At 39.1% G+C, this 21,089-nt stretch overlaps 1 protein-coding gene across 1 annotated transcript in view; it reads left to right on the top strand.

Moving 5' to 3' along the window:
- The first annotated feature begins 598 nt into the window (after positions 1-598).
- Positions 599-21,089, top strand: part of FLT3 (fms related receptor tyrosine kinase 3) — a 71,303-nt gene continuing 50,812 nt past the window's right edge. Inside the window, exons 1-3 of the mRNA XM_060770889.2 lie at positions 599-812; positions 15,489-15,610; positions 19,876-20,081. Of these exons, the coding sequence (XP_060626872.2) occupies positions 761-812; positions 15,489-15,610; positions 19,876-20,081 (380 nt within the window). The 5' untranslated portion in view covers positions 599-760. The remainder of the gene's footprint in view (positions 813-15,488; positions 15,611-19,875; positions 20,082-21,089) is intronic.

The following is a 21,089-nucleotide window of genomic DNA, read 5'->3' as shown; positions in this document are numbered from 1 at the left end:
GTGGCTCATGTTTTACAAAAATTTGGAAGCAGTGGCTGTAGATATTGCCTCATATCTGAGGGTGAAGCTACACTACCCCGTATCCCAGGATCTGATTCAATATTATCTGCTTTGAGTCGCATGGTATGAGTCTGCATTGCTAGATAATCTGGGATAAGCAGTTAATCTGGGAACAGATTCTGGAATATAGGACAGTGTAGTTCCAGCCTGAGCTTCTAAGGCCCTTCCAGACAGGCCCTGTATTCCAGAATCTGATCCCAGGTTTTCTTTTTACCCCAGATTATCTGGCAGTGTGGACTCATATAATCCAGTTTAAAGCAGAAAGCCTGGGATCAGATCCTGGGATACAGGCCTGTCTGGAAGGGCCCTTGGTTCTATATAGCCGCTCTCGGGGGTTGAGACGGGTGGGGTAAAAATGATGTAAATATATAAATAAATAAATAAAAATATATGCTTTGAAGGGAGGGGTGAGGAAACCTTTGTGAATTTTGCCCCAATAATGGTGAAAGAGCCACTGGGTGGCACTGTATTAAATCCAATTAAGGTAATGTGGCAATCATAGTTGTCGTCAGAAATGTAATTTTTCAAAGCCTCTTGTTATAAAGCACACAGAAGCAGCAAGAAATCTCACCACTTCTGTGGTCCAAAGCCAACTGCTAGTGACAAACCACCAAAACAACCACCGGCCACTGACATATCTTGATCTTGAGCCTTGGAAACAGAATATTTAACCAGGCAAGGAGGTCTTATACCTGCAACAATGATGAGAATGCAGCTCATAAGCACTCAAATTGACAAGTGTCAACTACTTGGTGAGTATAACTATTAACTTTTGTAGTGCCAGAATTAATGCTGCAGCCACTTGGTCTCTTCTGATTGTAACAGCCATTTCTCTTTTCCAAACTCTTGTCTATATGATTCCTTTCTCCCCTCCTAGCATCCGTAGACCTGCAATATTTTCTCAAAGTTGGGAAAATTTTCTTGGATTCCATATTGGATTACTTGAGTTCCATTTTGGGAGAAAATACAATGTTAATAGAATTAATTAGTAGTTCCTACTAGAGTAGAACCATTACATAAGTGCTGACTTGTCATTCAGGAATTGGGTCTACTCTAGTTGGGATGAAAAACTGAATGCAAATCATTGTTTCTAAAGTTCAGTTTAGTGAATGCTATGATTTTGAGTTGTGAAGAGTCTCCTTCAGAGGTGGAAGGCAATAGAAGCCTGATCATTCTGAGACGCTGGAAGCCGATTAATACTGTCAGCTGGTGCAAAATGCTGTGGAGGAAACAAAGGCAGCTCTGTCTGATGGAAGATGAATTTGGATGTTCTTTCAGGTAGTCTGCTAGACATTGCTATTTCTCTGAGGTTGAAAGGGCTGATTCATCACAAGTCTTGAAGTAAGATTCAGCTGTCAGTCTAGTTGACTTCTGTCGGTCTAATGGGCTGAGCATATCTTGTCCTATCCCCCATACAGTGAAAGGTCTTTGGTTGCTGTGAGCTTGTTCTAGGTAAATAAGGCTTTCTCAAAGCTTGGCAAATTTACTTTTTGTTGGACTAATGCTTTCAGAATGCAGAGGAATACTGTGAATTGTAATCCAACAAAATAAAATTCTATTTTCTTCATGTTCTGTGATGTTTTCCTTCTCCGGTTATCATTTCTCCCTCACTATTTTTCATTCATGTGTTGCATTTCTCTCCCTTTGCACTCAATGATGAGGAAAAGAGGTTCTCTAGTACTAAGAATACTTAAAGATTATCAATGGATATAAAAGAGTAATGGTTTTTGCTTGATCAACTTCATTTGGCATAAACATTTGGGAACTGTAGCTGCAGTATGGTTTTGGTAAATTTTATTAGGTATGCAAATAGTTAATGAAACAACAATTAGTAGACTTATTACAGGAATTCTATATTCCACCTGTAGGAGAGAGGGGGGAGGGGAAGGAGAGAGGAGATGCTTTTAATTAGCCCTTCATGTTTCTTTGTATGGTGCTTCATCGATTATATTAAATGCTTATTCTATCTTCACAATTTTGTGCAATACTTTCCTTTCAAAATAATATTGTTCATCTTAATTTGCAAGACCCAAAGATTGGTGGTCTCTCTTAAGGTCACAATAAGGAAAAGTCAGCTTGATGGCAAACAGCAACAAAATATGTTATTTTATAAATCTTTATAGATTGCTCAGAAGATTTAAAAGCATACTATATTTAAAAAAGAGCAGCAATGCATGCAAATCACAAAATGCAATAATGATATAGCTAATAAGTCTGGAGGACCTAAGGAAAATGGCAAAAAGTTATTTTCTAAACATGCATCTGAAAATATTTTTTGGAGTATGCCCATTTTTTAACCAATGTATCACCATTAATCTTATAAAATTCTAGATTAAGAATGAAGAACCTCTACGTGTTGCTGAATTACAGGTGTTGTTATCCCTTTCAGCTGGCCATTCAGAGTGGAAGTAATGGGAACAGGAACCCAGAGATATATCTAGATAATCACAGGTCTCTCATTCTTAAAGGGAAAGCCATTGCTCCACAGAGCTCTCATTGACCTCTAGAGATGGATTATAATGTGATAGATGTTGTTGTTATTGCCAAGGACAAGGGATGATGATCTCAAATCCTTTAGCTTAGCTTTTGAACTTTCTCCTTGATCCTGCCAGAAGGCAAGGAACTGGCTGCAAGCTCCATGATCTCCATTTGTGCCAGTATATTTACCTGAGCACACATCCATGCACCGCTAGTATAACATCATTATTTATTCCAACTTTAGCAATGGGAAGATCCTATCTTATGATCCTTTTTCACTGTGATAGTGTTCATTGCTTTGGAGAGTGGTGAACTTTCCATCTTTGGCAGTCTCCAAACAGAGGTTGAATGAACATCTTTCAGAAGTGCTCTAGTTGTGTTTTCCTTCATGGCAGGTGCTTGGATTAGAGGTATTTCCATGTTCCCATTCTATGATATGGAGTCATGGGAATTGCAGTCTATAACTTCTTTAGCCTTCTCTGCTCACCAAACTATAAATCCCAGGATCCCATACTACTGAGCCATCGCAGCTAAAGTGGCGTCTAACTGCACACTAATGGATAGTAATGGAGGAGCCACATAGCCAAGCATTCACTTAGGGGGGGGGGGGCAGGCAAAATGCAACCCTCAAAATCTTCTGAACAGGGACACAGATAACAAAACAAACACCACAGCTGTGTTAACCTTCCCTATGCCATCAAAACCTTTTATCTATCTATTTATCACTGTATGACTGACTCTATATATATGGCTGGAGGTATACTTAGAAATGTAATTGTTCCAACTTACATACAAAGTCAACTTAAGCACGAACAGACAGAACTTATTTTGTTTGTAACTTGGGGACTGGCCATACAATGGTTTACCTACAGATATTTTTTGAGCAATTTAAAATGGACAAAATTTATTTGTATTTGTAATGGATAAACCTGAACGTGAAACTGTTCTAGACTCTGGAGATGACCACTTAATTGCTAAGTTGTATAAATTATGGTTAAAATATGAAATGGAGGAGGAACACGTGAAAGACTTTAGTTAAGTAGGCCAAAAAAAGGTAAACAAATGCAAACAAAACAATGGGAAAGGGCCTCGACAAAGAGTTTGAAATTTATACTGAGTAAAAGAAAATTTGAAATAAAGAAAATTTGTTTAAGATGATTTACAGATGGTACCTGACAGTGGAAAAACTGCTAAGATGCACAAAAAATAGTTCTAGTAATTATTACAAATGTGGAGGAAAGGTGAGCACCTTTTATCATATGTGGTGGTGTGTAAAAGAGCCCAGATACACTGGGCACAAGTACATATTATTTTAAAGGAAATTGTTACAGTTAAATTTGAAATGAAAACTGACCTCTATCTTCTTGATATGTTGGATGATCAACTCAATAGAAAATATGGAAGCATATTGTTATACATTACAATGGCAGCAAGAATGATCTGTGCTCAAAGATGAAAAGACACAGTGATTCTGACACAATGAAAAAGTGAATTTGTGGAAATGAATAAACTTATGTTGATGAAGGAGAAATCCCTAACTGAGGAGCTGTCATGGGGAAGTGAGAACTGGTCATATGTGCAACCTAATGAATGTATGATTTTGATACTTTGGAGAGCCGTAGCACTATGACATTAATATCACTGGTAATTTGGGAAAATAAGTGGCAATTTTCCTGGAATCGAAGTCTAGCTTTGGGACTGTGGACTTCAGCAGGATGATTGACTTATTCAAAGCCTGTAAAATATACCAGAACATGTTTAGGCACTGAGTAGATGCCAGAAATGCTAAATTTGAAACAATCCAGGGACAGAGGCAAGTACAATCCTGACACATACCTTTGCAAGGCAAGCAATGTTGTTGTATGAAGTTAATTCAAACAGGGATTAGTTGGTACAATACATTAAACTTCAGCTCCAAATGTAAAAAATCTGCCATGTGTGTATGTGTTGTACAGGCAAAACAAATGCTTCACCTGTGGAAACCCACACTGGATCTGTCTGCATCTTCACACAGAAAAAAGGAGCGGATCCATTGGTTTATTTTCTGAACAGTGGTGTGCCTAGGGTTGGCTTCACCTGATGCTGCTACTCATGGTGTTACTTCTTTGTACCACATTATTGTTGCTACAATTTTTTTAAATGACAAAATTGTTGACTATTAAAAACTGCAACAATGAAAGCATATGGAAAAAACCACATGATTCGAAATGTCACTGTAATTGAAGAATAATGACAGCTTTGACTGGAGCACATGCACATTAAAAGATTTAAAATTGAAATCAGCATAGAAATTTAGCCTTGTAGGTATAATGATCTAATAAATAGGTCTTACAAAATAATGTTTTTGTGATTATATTTAACTTCAGGGGTGGTTTTGTTATATATAAAAAGAATCCTTTTTTGCTATGGAATCCTGGGAGTTGTAGTTTGGTGAGGCAACAGCACTCACGATTCCATAGCATTGAGCTATGGTGGGTAAGGTGGAGTGATACCACATTAATTCTACAGTGCACCCTTACATTTGAATTCCATTCCATAGTCTGTTGGTCCTTGGTCCAACAACCAGGTGTTATTTATGGTTTTTTGTTAAGAGTCATGAGTTTTTCCTCTATAATGGTACTGAAAGGATGAGTCAACTAGTCAAAGGTTCTTTCATTTTGAAGGAGAAATCAATGAAGTACTGGAATGATAAACAGTATCATTTTTTGTTATTGCTGGAATGGCATAAGTTGTTGGGACACTGTAGAGTTGCATTTTCTGTTCTCTGCTGCACGAAAGTCCCACCCTCCTTCAAAAAGATAATGTATCTAAGGTATGATCTAGCATGCAACTAACGTCAAAGGCTAAGTAATGGAAATTGCTGTTTCATATTCTTGAGGGCATCCGGGGAACCAGGACATTATTTCTCATACTTGCCCAGGTTAACAATACATGGACCTCCTGATTAAATTTTTGCATCACAATACATTCTATTTGTGGTTTTATGTAAGAGTGTGTATGCCCCATTGAAACAAAGATCTTACTGTAATTAGTTGCAAGGAGTTAAGTTTTATAGGATGCATGTGCTGTACGTTAAATTAGCCAGATTTTGTTTTAATACTGGTAAGCATTGAAATACCCAAGCATGTGGACAATTTCAACAGAAAGGAGGAAACAATGAAATCTGGCTACCAGTATTAAAAAATTCTAAAATCAAAGCATTAAATAAAGAGCAACACTCAAAAAGCAGGGGTATTCCAGACAAGAATTAATCAGGACCAGCTAACACCTCCAACAAAGGATCCCCAGGCAGCAACCTGCCAGGCTTTGAAGCTGCAAAGCCATTAAATGCTAATCGAGGTGGCCAGTTACAACATTCACACTTGCCTCGAGCAGACAAGAGTTCTTTCTTCCACCCTGGACATTCCACAGATATATACATTTCATTTGCCTAGTGTCCAACAGACCCCTCAGCTTCTGAGGATGCCTGACATAGATGTGAACGAAACGTCAGGAGAGAATGCTCCTAGAACATGGCCATACAGCCAAGAAAACTCACGGCAACCCAGTGATTCTGGCCATGAAAGCCTTCGACAACACATTCTGGTAATGGGTTATATTTGGGGCCACTCTTGAAGATTAACCATAAACTTTCCGTAGTGCAGAATATGGTGGCTAGCATTATAACTAATGTAGCTAGATGGAATCAATACACCAGCCTGTAAAATTTAGAGTCTTAAAGGCTTTTTGTAAAATATATGTTCTAATTTTATAAAAAAAATAGTGTTCTTAATTTAGAAATTATCTCAGATTTGCTCCGTCATGTGCAATTTTTCACAACTTGCTTTGACATTTTTATGTTGTAAGATGCAACTGAATTAAATTAATATTGAAATTTGTAACTTTTACCACGGTTTTCAAATTCAGCACTCCCAAACAGAAAGGTGTATCTGAGTGATTGTAATGTCCCAGGAATGGTAAATAGCACCCATAGAGCATTTTGGAGCCAGCTTAAATTGTTTGTTCTCACAGTCAAGAACTTTATCGACATTTATTTATCGTGTCAGAAGCAGACCAAACAGTCGTGTTGCATTTTTTAACAAACAAACAAACAAACAGACAGACAGACAAAACACAAAGTTTGCAAGCTTGGTAGTTGATTAAATGTCCTTTGACCAGTAGCTGGCCACTTAGAGTGCCTCTGGTGTTGCTGCCCATTGTGCATGTGGCAGGGCTCAGGTTGCATTGCAGCAGGTGGTCTGTAGTTTGCTCTTCTCCACACTCGCATGTCGTGGATTCCACTTAGTGGCCCCATTTCTTAAGGTTGGCTCTGCATCTCGTGGTGCCAGAGCGCAGTCTGTTCAGCGCCTTCCAAGTCGCCCAGTCCTCTGTGTGCCCAGGGGGGAGTCTCTCATTTGGTATCAGCCATTGATTGAGGTTCTGGGTTTGAGCCTGCCACATTTGGACTCTTGCTTGCTGGGGTGTTTCATCGTGTGTCTCTGTAGATCTTAGAAAACTATTTCTTGATTTAAGTCGTTGACGTGCTGGCTGATACCCAAACAGGGGATGAGCTGGAGATGTCACTGCCTTGGTCCTTTCACTATTGGCTGCTACATCCCGGCGGATGTCAGGTGGTGCAATACCGGCTAAATAGTGTAATTTCTCCAGTGGTGTAGGGCGCAGACACCCTGTAATAATGCGGCATGTCTCATTAAGAGCCACATCCAGTGTTTTAGTGTGGTGCAATGTGTTCCAAACTGGGCATGAATACTCAGCAGCAGAGTAGCATAGCGCAAGGGCAGATGTCTTCACTTTATCGACAGATCACTGCGTAAATGTTTATTGAATAATTGTTGAGTTGACCCTCTACATTTGCTGGTTTGCCTTTTGTTGTTACAATTATTCAGATTTGATTCAAATGCTCTCTGTAGGGATCTCTTATCACCTCCAGTTTGATTCTATGATCAAATTTCCTGCAGTTAGGTTGGAGGGTCTAGAGCAGGCATGGGCAAACTTGGCCCATCCAGGTGTTTGGACTTTAACTCCCACAATTCCTAACAGCCTCAAGGCTGAGGGGGCAAAGGAAGGGGCCAGAGGTTATTAGGAATTGTGGGAGTTGAAGTCCAAAACACCCGGATGGTCCATGTTTGCCCATGCGTGCTCTAGTGATTTATAGAAAGAATGTAAATGTGATTCTAAGGTCAGCTTCCAGTGAAAGGCATGCTAGAAAACATTTATACAGAGGTATTATCTCAGCTTTTTTTTAAAAAAAATCAATTTTTTGTTCATGATTTTTCACTTTCATTGCACCCCAGAAAATATGGATAGCTTCTGCTACCCCTCACAAGCAAAGATATAACAGTGTGTGAAATGAACTGTTAGACAATGTAAAGAATAACGGTGGCAAGATGCTAAGAAGGCCTGGAGGCACAGGAAGCCCATCTGCTTCCTAAACAAAGCACACATGTGTCAGCAACATAGACAGTATCTCCCCCCCCCCCCCCCCCATCCCATTTGATTTTGCTACAATTTGTTGTTTTACAACCTGGAATTTAAATGGGTTTAGCTGGCATTGTTACTGCTTGACATTGTTACTGCTTGACTGCTTGACATACACAAGGTATTCAGTACTGCAAAAGTGCAAAACCCATTTATCACAAGCACAAGTATAAAGTAAACACCAAACTGGCACTTGGTTACAAAATCAAAGCCATGTTCAGGGATCTTGCTTTTGTTAACTATTTCTCAATGTAGGATTATCACAACATTTTCTCCAATAATAATAATAATAATAATAATAATAATAATAATAATAAGGTTAAAGGTAAATGTTTTCACCTGACATTAAGTCCAGTCATGTCCAACTCTGGGGGTTGATGCTCATCTCAGTTTCTAAGCCGAAGAGCCAGCGTTGTCTGTAGACACCTCCAAGATCGTGTGGCTGGCATGACTGCATGGAACGCCGTTACCTTCCCGCCGGAGCAGTACCTGTTGATCTACTCACAGTTGCATGTTTTCACATTGCTAGGTTGGCAGAAGCTGGGGCTAATTCGAACCTATGACCCTTCAGTCAGCAGCTCAGCACTTTAACCCTCTGCACCACCGGAGGCTCACCAATAATAATAATCATAATAATAATAATAATGACTTTATTCTTATACCAGCTATATCTGCATAGGCCTAATGGCAGAGGACTTTTACAAGTAAAACAAGCAGTTGAAGAAGAAAAAGACACCCTGGCAGAATATGTAAAGGAAAGCCAAGAGCTTACTTTAACTGAAGCCAATAATTGGAAACTTCTCAAAGCACCGCAGACAAAGAATCAGTACAAGAAAACTGCACTACAAACCAGAGCTGACGGCTGGCACAACAAAGCATTGCATGGGTAGTTCCTTGACAAAATTGAAGGAAAAGTTGATACGGAGACGACCTGTTTATGGCTCACGAATGGAACACTGAAGAAGGAGGCAGAAAGCCTGATTCTTGCAGCCCAGGAGCAAGCCATCAGAACAAATGCAATTAAAGCCAGGATTGAAAAATGAGCTGATGACCCAAAATGCAGACTGTGCAAAGAAGCTGATGAAACCATAGATAATATCCTAAGCTATTGCAAGAAAATTGCACAGACAGACTACAAACAGAGCCACAACTCTGTGGTCCAAATGATTCATTGGAACTTATGTCACAAGTACCACCTGCCAGTGGTAAAGAACTGGGGGGATCATAAACCTGCAAAGGTAGTGTAAAATGAACACACAAAAATACTGTGGGATATTGTGGGATTATCTGCCTTGATATTCTGGATTATATGACTGTGTGGAAGGGCCCCAAGAAACAGCTTGAAAGCACCCAATAACAGCAACAACAATGCTTTTAAAATTATTTTAATTCTGTTGCGATCTATTTTAATTATACTTAATACTTAATAATTTTAGATGTATCAATTTTCACTTTCATAAGCTTCCTTGAGTCCCAAGCCTGATGAAAAGATGGGGAAAAAATAAAATAAAAGTTATAGAACTCCTCTTGCATTGAGTTACCAAGAAAGGCTTCTCTTGCTTCTCTTCAATATGTTCCTTTGAGTAGTGATGCCTTGACCCAGAGCTTTGGAAAGTTGCTTTTGTGGAATACAATTCCCACAAAACAGGGGGACTTTGGATATTGAACTTCACAAAAATAATGTTTCCAAGCTTCACTTCCAATTTCTCACCTCCCCCCTCCTGCCCCCCCCCCCCCCCAATAAGTCTGCCTTTCTGCCAGCTATGTGTTATTTCTAGAAGGACTGAAGGACTGAATTTGCTTTCCCAAGTAGACCAGACATAAAAAAAGAAACAACCTTTGGCACATCCATCATGATGTCCATTATATTTTCCAGAATAATTTGTTTCAGGGTATGTAGAGCTTCAGGGGACATGGCAACCATTAAACTCAATAGACATGGAGAAGAAGTTTGAAAACATGTCATACTCTGGTATTCCAGTTTTTAAAGCAGGCTCCACTGAAAGACGGCCAAAGAAATGCAAAGGAGAGTTGCCGTGAATCAAAGAGAACAAAAGGAGTTGAAGTTTCACAGTGAAGCTGAGTTTCTCAGCAAAGTCTCAGTTTCACAAAAGGGATATGAGTGAGACATATATTCAGGATGCATTCATTTTAGAACAAGTTTCCCCTCACAAACACACACACACACACTTCTGTGATATGCTAAAAGTGTCACACAGCAAAGTTTGATAGGTATAACTTAGGCTTCATTTATATTGTTGTTCTGCTCAATGCAATTGAATTATGGATGTTGTAGTTTGGTGAGGCACCAGCATTCTTTGACAGAAAAGGCTAAAGCTCTTGTAAAACTACTGCTCTCAAGATTCCATCACACTGAACCATGGCAGTTAAAGTGGCATCAAACTGCATTAATCCTACTGTATAGCTGCTCCCATAGTGGCTCAGGCTAAGGCTTACCTCAAGGGCCATCTACAATGATCATTTAATGCAGTTTCAAGCTGGTATTGATGAAAGTGATTTCGCTGTGCAGATGATTACATAGGAAATCCTTGAATCAGTTTTGGATGAGGTGGTGATGACACAAACCATATAGCACTTTTTATTTATGTCAGAAGCAAATTGAGGGTACAGTTGTAATGTAATTAAAAACATAAACAAAGTTATAAACTTGGCATTATACTAAATGTTATTTGACTAGAAGTTGGCTACTTGGAGTGCCTCTGTTGTGGCGGTGAGAAGGCCCTCCATTGTGCATGTGGCAGGGCTCAGACTGCATTGTAATAAGTGGTCTGTGGTTTGCTCTTCTCCACACTCACATGTCGTGGACTCCACCTTGGCTACTGCAGCTTAAAGCTAGCTTCAAAGTGCAATAAATGGTCAGTGTAAATTGGACTTAAGTTTACACAAAAACTTCATGTCCTTCTGTGCCCTCATCTACCTATGGACTTATGGCAACCTTTGTATTTCACAGGGTTTTCCTAGGCATGGAATACAAAGAGGTCTGGTCTTTCCAGTTCCTTACTCTGAAATATAGCCTACAGCACCTAGTATTCATTGGCTGTCTCTCATCCAAGTACTAAACAGGGTTGACCCTACTTAGTCTCCAAAATCAGATAGGAACTGGAGTATTTATATCACATTAAAAAGCCATTCTTGATCCACACATTAGACTCTGGATGTGGAGTTACATGACTAACTGTTCTCCTATACAAATAACTTATGAAAAATAGAAAATGCTTCATTGTATGTGTATTTATATCTTCCTACTTTATAGACATACCACACACATAAACAAAAAGTTTTACCTCCTGTTTGAATGTTCTGAAAAGCTTGAATGATTAAAGGAGGTGAGGAAATGTCCTAACCCCTCTTCTTTGCGATTTCCATTGCCCTGCACCTGCAGAGATTGAGCAAGACAGCCTCCTCTGTGTGTGGATACTCTCCACCCAATTCTGAAGACTATCTTGCCAGCATTCCCAATGCCATCTATAGAACAGATTCTTTTCAGACAGTCATTTTATGTTTGCATGTTGAGAGATTTTGAGAGCTGTCTTCCAAAAAATATTATTTTGCAATCTCTGCAGGGTTTCCAGATCTTAGGGCAAAGATTCTCTTCTCTAGTTTGCCAGTTCCTCTACCAACTATAATAAATAAACCCTTTTTAGTTTAGGAATGCTGGAAATTACTTAAGGCTACTAATGACACCTCTGACCAAAGAGCATGTACATTAGTAGGCACAAAAATAAATCACCAGAGAGGTTTAGCCTTATAGGTATATTGCTATGGTACATGTCAGCTAGGCTTAAGAAACATGTTTTTGTGATTGTATCTCATAAGAGGTTTTAATGATAAATTTCTGTTGAAACACTCCACAAAAATGTTTGAGACAATTATTTTGATGTCATTTCCTTCCTATGGTATCACCCAGTGTGGTTTCCAGTGATGCCATTGATATATGTGTGTGATGAATGATATGTTATCAGCAATTGTGACTAATACTTGATCTATCATATTTAATGCCATGAAAATCTGTGCTTTATGGCACCAGTCTGTTTGCCTCTGTAATCCTATCATGGTGGCTGTTTCTTGGTTTCAGAGCCTAAGATGATCTTGACTTGCCAGCCCTGTATCTAACATAGGAGAGGAGAACAATTCTTACTTTTAAAAAGCAATGTAGTAGAAAGTTGGTAAAGATAAATGATCCAAGTTCACATTGAGGTCCAAATGAGAGCAGTCCATTGTAGGATCAGAAAAGCTGTTAGATTTCATGCAGTGCCTGTTGGAAATAGCAACCTTCTTCAAGCCTCCACTAGTTACTTGTTATATATATATTATTCAGATTATTAACTGTATTGTATATGTGTTTATGCAGTTTTTCTGAACCCTATGTTGTGGGAGGGGCTGCAGACCATGTGATCAGATCTGGGATTGTTCAGGACTCAGACTCCATTTTAGAAATAATATTGTTTCAGATGCCAGTAGAAGCAGAAGCCATTAGACTTTCAATGTAGAAACATTACAGTTTAGAAGTATTTAGAAACAGAGATTCAGATAGACTTAGACTAGAGAGATGCTTAGACTATGGACTGTTGATTTTGAGAAAGATGCCCCATGTTACCCACACAGAGAAACTGCTTCAAATCCTATCTGTATTGGGCTGATAAGCAATGTACCTGTATGCTGAATACATGAAGTTTGTGAGTAAACCAACTATGTTACTTTTAAAGAAATCTACTTATTTTTGGTCTCTTGATAGCATGGTTTAAACCAAGGTGTTTTAAGGGAGAATAGATGTTTTTTGGGTAACTGAAAGAACACTTCTGAAATTCTGCTATTTATCTGTCTATCTGTTTTTTGTGTATTGGCATATATTTGTCCCCAACAGTTCAAAGAGATATCTATCTAGGTATATCAGTTTAACAGCTGAGAAATCTAATTGCTTTACATGAATACTAGTGGATATTTACAACTAAGTAGAAGGTTGACTCAAGCACATTTTTATTTATTTATTTATTTATTTACGTCATTTAGCTCTTCTTGGGGAGATTCCTGATTTTCCCAAATGAGGGTGAATGCCATTTTCAAAAAATGGCTACAGAGCTTGACTTAAGGGGCAAGTAGGCCTATGACTTGAGAAAGAAATTAAATTAAGCTTTATTGTAGGGACTCTGTCTTCTATCTTCTAGGATAGAAGAGTAACTCAGGGTTCTCATCTAACCTAGCTATATCTTGGAAGACCAAGAGAGGACTTATGGGAAGAAGAAGAGGCAGAGAAACGTCCCTAAGAGCATCAGATATATCACAGAGTGGTCAGCATAGGTGGACAAAGTACTGCCCAATTTAAGGCATGCTTCACTCTTCAGTTCTTAGCATTGCTGCATTTCTAACAAAAACACCATACTTCTCCCAGCTGCAGAAGAAAGTTGTTAACAGTTGCCGGCATCAGATGCTGTTTCTTCCATCTTCTCTGCAGTTTGGGTTTCCTTCTGTCCATCACAGCACATAGTTCACATTTCCTGAAAAATGAGAATAGCATCATGTTCTCTGTTTGAGGTTTGTTTTAGAATATACGTGTTTGAGGGTGAAAAACCACTTCCTAGTCCTGGTGGTAGAAACAAAACATAGGGAACCAGAAAAAGTGAAGTAAGAAGAAGGAACTAACCACAGGTAAAGCCAATTGCAGTCAGTCATTTTGTAGCTGCCTTTCCGTGTCATTTTTTGCTGGAAAAGGTAAACTGCAGCAACAAGGCCACCATTCATTTGCCACACCAAAGCTGTCAATTGTCATTGATGGCATCTGAATGAAGAATTCCAGGGAAGTGGTCTTTCAACAAGGGCTGGATGCTTTCTATCTCCATCTGCAACAACTGTTCTCTGAAATGTTGTTTATTTATCATATTTATATACTGTCTTTCTCATCTCAGAAGTGTGTTGTTGTTTACCTTCAAGTTTTTTCAGACTTATAATAGCCCTAAATTGAATCTATTACAGGGTTTTCTGGTGCTGGGAGTGTGTGACATGCACATCCCTCTGAAGACCACTCACAAATGATAAAACTATAAACACTTTTATAAATGCAAATAAAACAATCCAACTACAAACAGAGGGGCCACTGAAAAGTCCAACATGCACTACTTTTAATAAATCACATTTTGAAAGAAATCTAATTGCTATGGGGTGTTGTGTGGTTTCTGGGCTGCATGGCTGTGTTCTAGCAGCATCTTCTCCTGATGTTTCACCCATATCTGTGGCTCGCATGTCTGAAGAATCCTCTGAAGATGACAGCCATAGATGCAGGTGAAATGTCAGGAGAAAATGCTGCTAGAACATGGCCATACAGCCCGGAAACCACACAACACTCCGGTGATTGCAGTTGTGAAAGCCTTCAATGATGAAAATTGTTATGGTTCAAAGAAACTATACTAACTATACAATAGGCATTGGATAGGAAAATAAGAAATTGTAAGCATACGTTGAGGATTCCATAACGGGGTATTCCAAAATCCTCCAAAATTCTTTTGCAGATCAGCTGAGATAGTGACCCCTTTGCTTTCTGATGGTTCAATGTACACAAACCCTCTTTCATGGACAAATTTGTTTAAGATATTATGTATAAAATGACCCCCAGGTTATATTTTAAGGTTTATATGAAAGATAATGAATATGAAGTTTAGACATAGGCGACATCTCCAAGAGATCTCATGAATGTCTTACAACCTTATCACATCAGCTTAAGAACGCAGTGCCAGCCTTAAGAAATGGGGTCACAAAGTGGAGTCCATGACATGCGAATGTGGAGAAGAGAAATCACAGACCACCTATTACAATGCACTCGGAACCCTGCCACACTCACAATGGAGGACCTTCTTATAGCAACACCAGAGCCACTCCAAAGGCCATCTACTGGTCAAAGGACATTTAATATAATGCCAAGTTGTTTAACTTTGCATTTTTTAAAGAAATTATTACAACTGTATCCTTGGTTTGCTTCCGATACGATTAAAAAAAATCACATCACCTATGCAGTTCACCATGCATCATGGCCAATCTGTCAGGGCTTGTCAGGGGGCATGGGGAACCCGTTACCCCACGTCCCGCACTGCCCATCTTCCCCCCTTACCTCTCCTGACATTTTGCCTGCATCTATGGCAGGAGAGAGCACTTCTAGAACATAGCCATAAAGCCCGAAAAACCTACAACAACCCAGTGATTCCAGCCATGAAAGCCTTCGACAATACAACTCCTATTATTCCTTAGCATTGAGCCACTGCAGATAAAGTTATGTCAATGCACGCCCTGAATGGCTTTACCCCTGAGCTAAGAAAAACACCAAAAGCTTTTACTCATGTAGAGGAATTTCTTGAGCTTGCTAATAATTTGGGTTGCCTTTATCAGCAAGTTCCTCAATTTCACGATAACACTATAGTCTTTACATTGCATTCTGGTGATTTGTGTGTGTGGTTTTTTCGTAGCTCTGGTTCTTACGGTGGCATCAACTGCTGTGATAAGCAGGAATACATCAGAGATAACCTGCCATTTAATCACGCAAAACAGTAAAGCTGCAAGAGAATCAGATGTATCATCTTTCCAAAAGGTAAATAGATATGTATACTCCCATACTGAACTGCCTGGTGTCTGAGGAAATATGTAAACTACCATGTTTGATATCCCTCCAGTTGTCATTCATTGGTCATATCTCCATCAAGAGGATCCTGGGATTCCTAGTTTGGAGAAGTGTTGAGAATTCTCGGAAGGAGAACTTTAGCACACTTCACACCAACAGAGGTTCCTAGCAGACAATTCTAAATATGCAACCATGACATCGAAAGTATTATTACGATGTTTATTTATACCTCCAAAATGAGACTCAAGGCAGCTTTAGTATCAGATTACTGTGCACATAGTATAGATACATGCTTAAGAGCAGTGTCAGAGATCTTATTTTTCGAGTATTGCCTTCTCCGGACGTAAAGCAAATGACATCTTTGGGAGGAAGGATGTACAGTCAGCCCTCCAGATTGCAGATTTCATGTGGTTTCTTTAGCAATCTATAAGTCTTCCAATGTGATTTTATGATCAACATTCAGTATAAGGTAACCATACAGTCTCTCTCTCTCTCTACACACATATGCAGGATGTCCCAAAAGTCACCATACATAGGAAAAATGGGAAAATGTAGCAAATGTACCTTTTGTAACCTAGCTGCCTGCTTGATCCCTTTTTCACCCAAACACCACACAGATCAACAACAATAATAAGTTTATTAAAAAAAGAGTATCAAACATAAAAGAGTTCCAAAATAGTATTCAAAATAAGCAGGCTAAGCATTCACAAAAGTACCAGCAGTTTCAAAGTTCTATCCATGAGCTAGATTTCCAGGAGCCTAAAAATTACCAACTTTGTGAATTCCAAAGATCACCGAAGACAAAAGCAAGAAACTGTAATCCAAGAGTTGTTGCACTTAAACTAGTATTATATCCAAAAGCTTGAAAACATGAACATGGCCATAATCCAAAGGCTTGATACTTGAACTTCACTATAATCCCAAAAGCTTGAAACTTGAACCAAGATTTGTAATCCAAACAGAAGACATGTAACTTAAACAAGATACAGACCCAAGAACAGAACTCCTAACTCGGGGCTCCCAAGACAGGCAACTTGGCACATGAAAATCCAGTGCCGATTTCCCCACCAAATATTGACTCCCTTTTTGCCCATGACATCACTCTTTCTCACACCTGGGTTCCTTTTGCTTATCTTTCAGCCTCTGGGAACAATTTATTTGTCTCTGTTTCGCACTATCCCTTCTGAGCTGTAAATGCTGAGTTATCTATAACTCTCCTGTCTCCTTCACATTCCTTTCGGTGTCAATCCCTGGCCGATTCGCATGAGAATCACTGCTTATTTTCTGACAACAGATCTACTCAAAACATACCCATCATCTTGAAAAACACTTTTGCTTTCCCCCACAGAAACACCAGGCTCAAACACAAAATCCCCGTCCTCATCCTCAGAGGCTTCACAGGCCTCTACACTATCTTTCTTTGCAAAATATTCAATACAGAATTTTACAAAGTATTATTTTCATGTTGGCCACCTCTTTCTACATGCATCCTGTATCTTCTCCCTCATTCATGGCAAGCACATTCCAAGATATCAGTTATTATGTACGTAATAGCATTTTGTATGTATTTCTTTACATGATCCATGTTTCTAATCTTTTTTTTGTACAGCATATAATATGATATGATATAATATAATATAATATAATTAATATAATATATGGGTTTGTTAATTTTTCCGACGTATGAAGATTTTTGGGGTACCCTGTATATATTAGTTCACAATAACTCATTTGGTTTAGATATACACCATTTTTGACATGATAACATTGTTGCTTTTTTAGTATGCCAAAATTCCACTTTTGTTATTTTTGCAGCAACTGACTTTACATGGTAATCCTCCAAAAATGTATTATTGATATTTTTATGCCATTTGTAGTTGGTTTTTTAAATGATTTTTAAAATAAAGTTTTAACATGTCATTTACTGAAAGTAATGTTTTGATTGTTAGCCACTACAGGGTTTCTTGTTGAAAGGAAACTTTTCAATCAAGAAAAAACAAACCACAGTATCTAAATTGTGGTATTGGGGAGAGACCTGCACTATCACAATTCACTTGTGCAGTACTTGCATTTCTTGTGCAGTACATGCATTGCATTTATCTTGACTCTGCAAGCTGCTATAAATCATGTTAAATAATTTTACTCATATTATGCATTGTGGTATTGTTGGTCTTTATGAGCTTTGTGTTTGTTTAGTAATTTATCAGTTTTTGCACTGATTTGACTTATGTGTTTGTTTATCAGCCAGCACTGAATGTTTGCCTTTTTGCCTGGAATCCACCCTGAGTCCCCCTAGGGAGACAGGGCGGCCTATAAAATTATTATTATAATATTATTATTATTATTATTATTATTATTATTATTATTATTTCCATACTTAATATGTTGTGGAAGAGCTGTGTTGACCAGTAAACAAAATGCAAATTCCCAAATACACATTGATGTTACCTTTTTATGTCATCTAGAAGACACAAGAGCATTAAGACAGTTCTCAAAGTTCACTGTATTCTTCATCAGGCAAAGATGCATTAGTTTTCAAAAAATCGTCATTGAGGCGAAAGAAAAGTGATGCAATTAGAAGCAGAAAATTACTAACTGCAAGTTAATAGACTGTCATTCCTCATGAGCACTGGTTTTTAAGAACAAGGTAGGGAGATATAAATTGGCTTTTATTGGCCTTCTTGCCTGTCACACCTATCACAAGACCAGGCAAAACAGCATCTTTCTGGAAGGGCTTCACTGGACTGGGTGAGAGCGGACCTCAAGAAAAAGGATTTTACAGCTGTGAAGAAAAACTGTTTTTTAAAGGTCTTCTTGTGAAATCTTTGTGCCTCAAAACAGTGATACTTTTATGGAGCCAACTAAAAATAGATTGCATAAATCATAGAATCATAGAGTTGGAAGTGACCTCAAGGGCCATCCAGACCAACCCTCTGCCAAAGCTTTGCTAGCTTCTTCATCAGGCAAAGATGTTAAAATTATACAGCAGAAGGAAAGTCATAATGTTAGAGTCACAGACCTACATTTTGTCTGGAGAATTGATGCAGTTTGACTGCCATGGCTCATTGTTATGGAATCATGGGAGTTGTAGTTTTGCAAGGTTTTCAGATTTGGCTTGCTGTAAGTTTTTTGGGCTGTATGGCCATGTTCCAGAAGCATTCTCTCCTAACGTTTCGGCTGTATCTATGGCTGGCATCCTTAGAGAGGTTGTGAGGTCTAGCAGTTTTCAAGGTGTGACTTCTTACTGCCTGGGAGATCCTTTGTTGAGAGGTGATTAGCTGTCCCTGATTGTTTCTTGTCTGGAGCAACACCTAAAAACTGTCAGGCCTTCAAATGCTAATCAAGCTGGCCAATTGAAACATTCACACCTACCTCAAACAGACAAGAGTTCTTTCTTCCACCTTGGACATTCCACAGATATATAAACCCCATTTTCCTAGTTTCCAACAGACCTTGCAACCTCTGAGGATACTTGCCATAGATGCAGGCAAAACGTCAGGAGAGAATGCTTATAGAACATGGCCATATAGCCCAAAAAACTTATAGCAACCCAGTGATTCCAGCCATGCAAGCTTTCGACAACACGTCTTTAGCTTTCTCTGCCAAATCATCCAGTCCACACTTCTCACGTGCCACCTCCTGTTTCTCTGTAATCTCTGGTTCACTTATCCAGTAACCTTTTTGGAAATATACTTTTCTTTTTTCTGTTCCTTTTGCCTGTTCTGTTGCACAGAAATGAGAAAAGAGATCGTATTGAAGCACTAAAACAGAATACTCAAATAAGCAAGACAGAAACTGGTCAACAACCAGTCTCATGTTTCTGCACAGAGAGACAGTCAGACAGACAGGCACATGCACACACACATGCACACATAGGGTCTAGCAGAGAAAGATACAATCTTAGGGCACGTGTACATAGGCACTCTAACCCAAAATAGGCAAGAATCGGCTCCATTGCAACTGCATGACATACTAAGTCATCTCATCTCCAACACAGGATACACTTGCTTAATGTGGTTGTGCCCCACATTAAGGAAAGTTGGGGAATGCTCTGGAGCTTCCCTGTACGTTGGGATGTGATTCACATTGGCCAATGTGGCCATCCCACCTGCCCCATGCTAAGCATAATGCATTTTTAAAAGCTGCAATGAGGTTTTAACATCTGTGAGTTGGTGCAGGTCTAAGAGGAGAATACAATGTAAAACATTAATTTTAACCTTTCCCCTGCAATACAGATACCAAAAAAATTGTACTATTTCCAGTGTTCTCTGAATTCTCAAGGCATTGGGAATGTCTACGAAGCAGCAAAAAATGTGGAAGTTGATGTGCTTGAAAGCACTGAAATCAAAGCAGTTATCAATATCACAGGCAGCATCACCTGTCTTTGGATTTTCAGAGAGACCCAGATTGGCTGTAATGTCTCTCTGAATTCAGACAATCGGTAAGCCAAGGGATGGATTAAAGGAATGTTTTGTAAATCATCATACTAACTCTTACCTAAGAAATGCTGAAGACATGAACAACTGGGAGAAGGCCAGAGTTGTAATTTTTGACTTTGCAATTTCTCACTGCAATAGTAGATTGCCTCTTCATGTTCTGCTAATGATAAAGTGTTTTGGAATCTTTACACAAAAAACCAACTAAATCAATATCAATTATACAGGCAGTTCCCTAATTACAAACACCTGTAGGTTTGCGCTTAAGTTTAATTTGAATGTAAGTCATAGAGTAATGAAATCATAGAATCATTGAGTTGGAAGAGACCTTTTGGGCCATCCAATCCAACCCCCTGCCAAAAAGCAGGAAAATCACATTCAAAGCACCCCAATTTTAAACAGAGGCCATCCAGCCTCTGTTTAAAAGCCTCCAAAGAAGGAGCCTCCACCACACTCTGGGGCAGAGAGTTCCATTGGGGAACAACTCTCACAGTTAGGAAGTTCTTCCTAATGTTCAGGTAGAATCTCCTTTCCTGTAGTTTGAAACTATTGTTCCGCATTCTAGTCTCCAGAGCAGCAGAAAACAAGCTTGCGCCCTCCTCCCTATGACTTCCCCTCATATATTTATACATGGCCCTCATCATGTCTCCTTTCAGCCTTCTCTTCTGCAGGATAAACATGCCCAACTCTTTAAGCCGCTCCTCATAGGGCTTGTACTCCAGACCCTTGATCATTTTAGTCACCTCCTCTGGACACATTCCAGTCAACATCTCCCTTCAATTGCAGTGCCCAGAATTGGACACAATATTCCAGGTGTGGTCTGACCAAGGGGTACCATATCTTCCCTGGATCTAGACACTAGACTCCTATTTATGCAGGCCAAAATCCCATTGGCTTTTTTGCCGCTGCATCACATTGTTGGCTCATGTTTAACTTGTTATCCATGAGGACTCCAAGATCTTTTTCACACGTACTGCTGTTGAGCCAGGCGTCCCCCAACAGATACATTTTTA

The sequence above is a fragment of the Anolis sagrei genome, chromosome 3 (genome assembly GCF_037176765.1).
Source record: "Anolis sagrei isolate rAnoSag1 chromosome 3, rAnoSag1.mat, whole genome shotgun sequence".
Taxonomy (NCBI): Eukaryota; Metazoa; Chordata; class Lepidosauria; order Squamata; family Dactyloidae; genus Anolis; species Anolis sagrei.
This window is presented reverse-complemented; position numbering and strand designations above follow the sequence as displayed.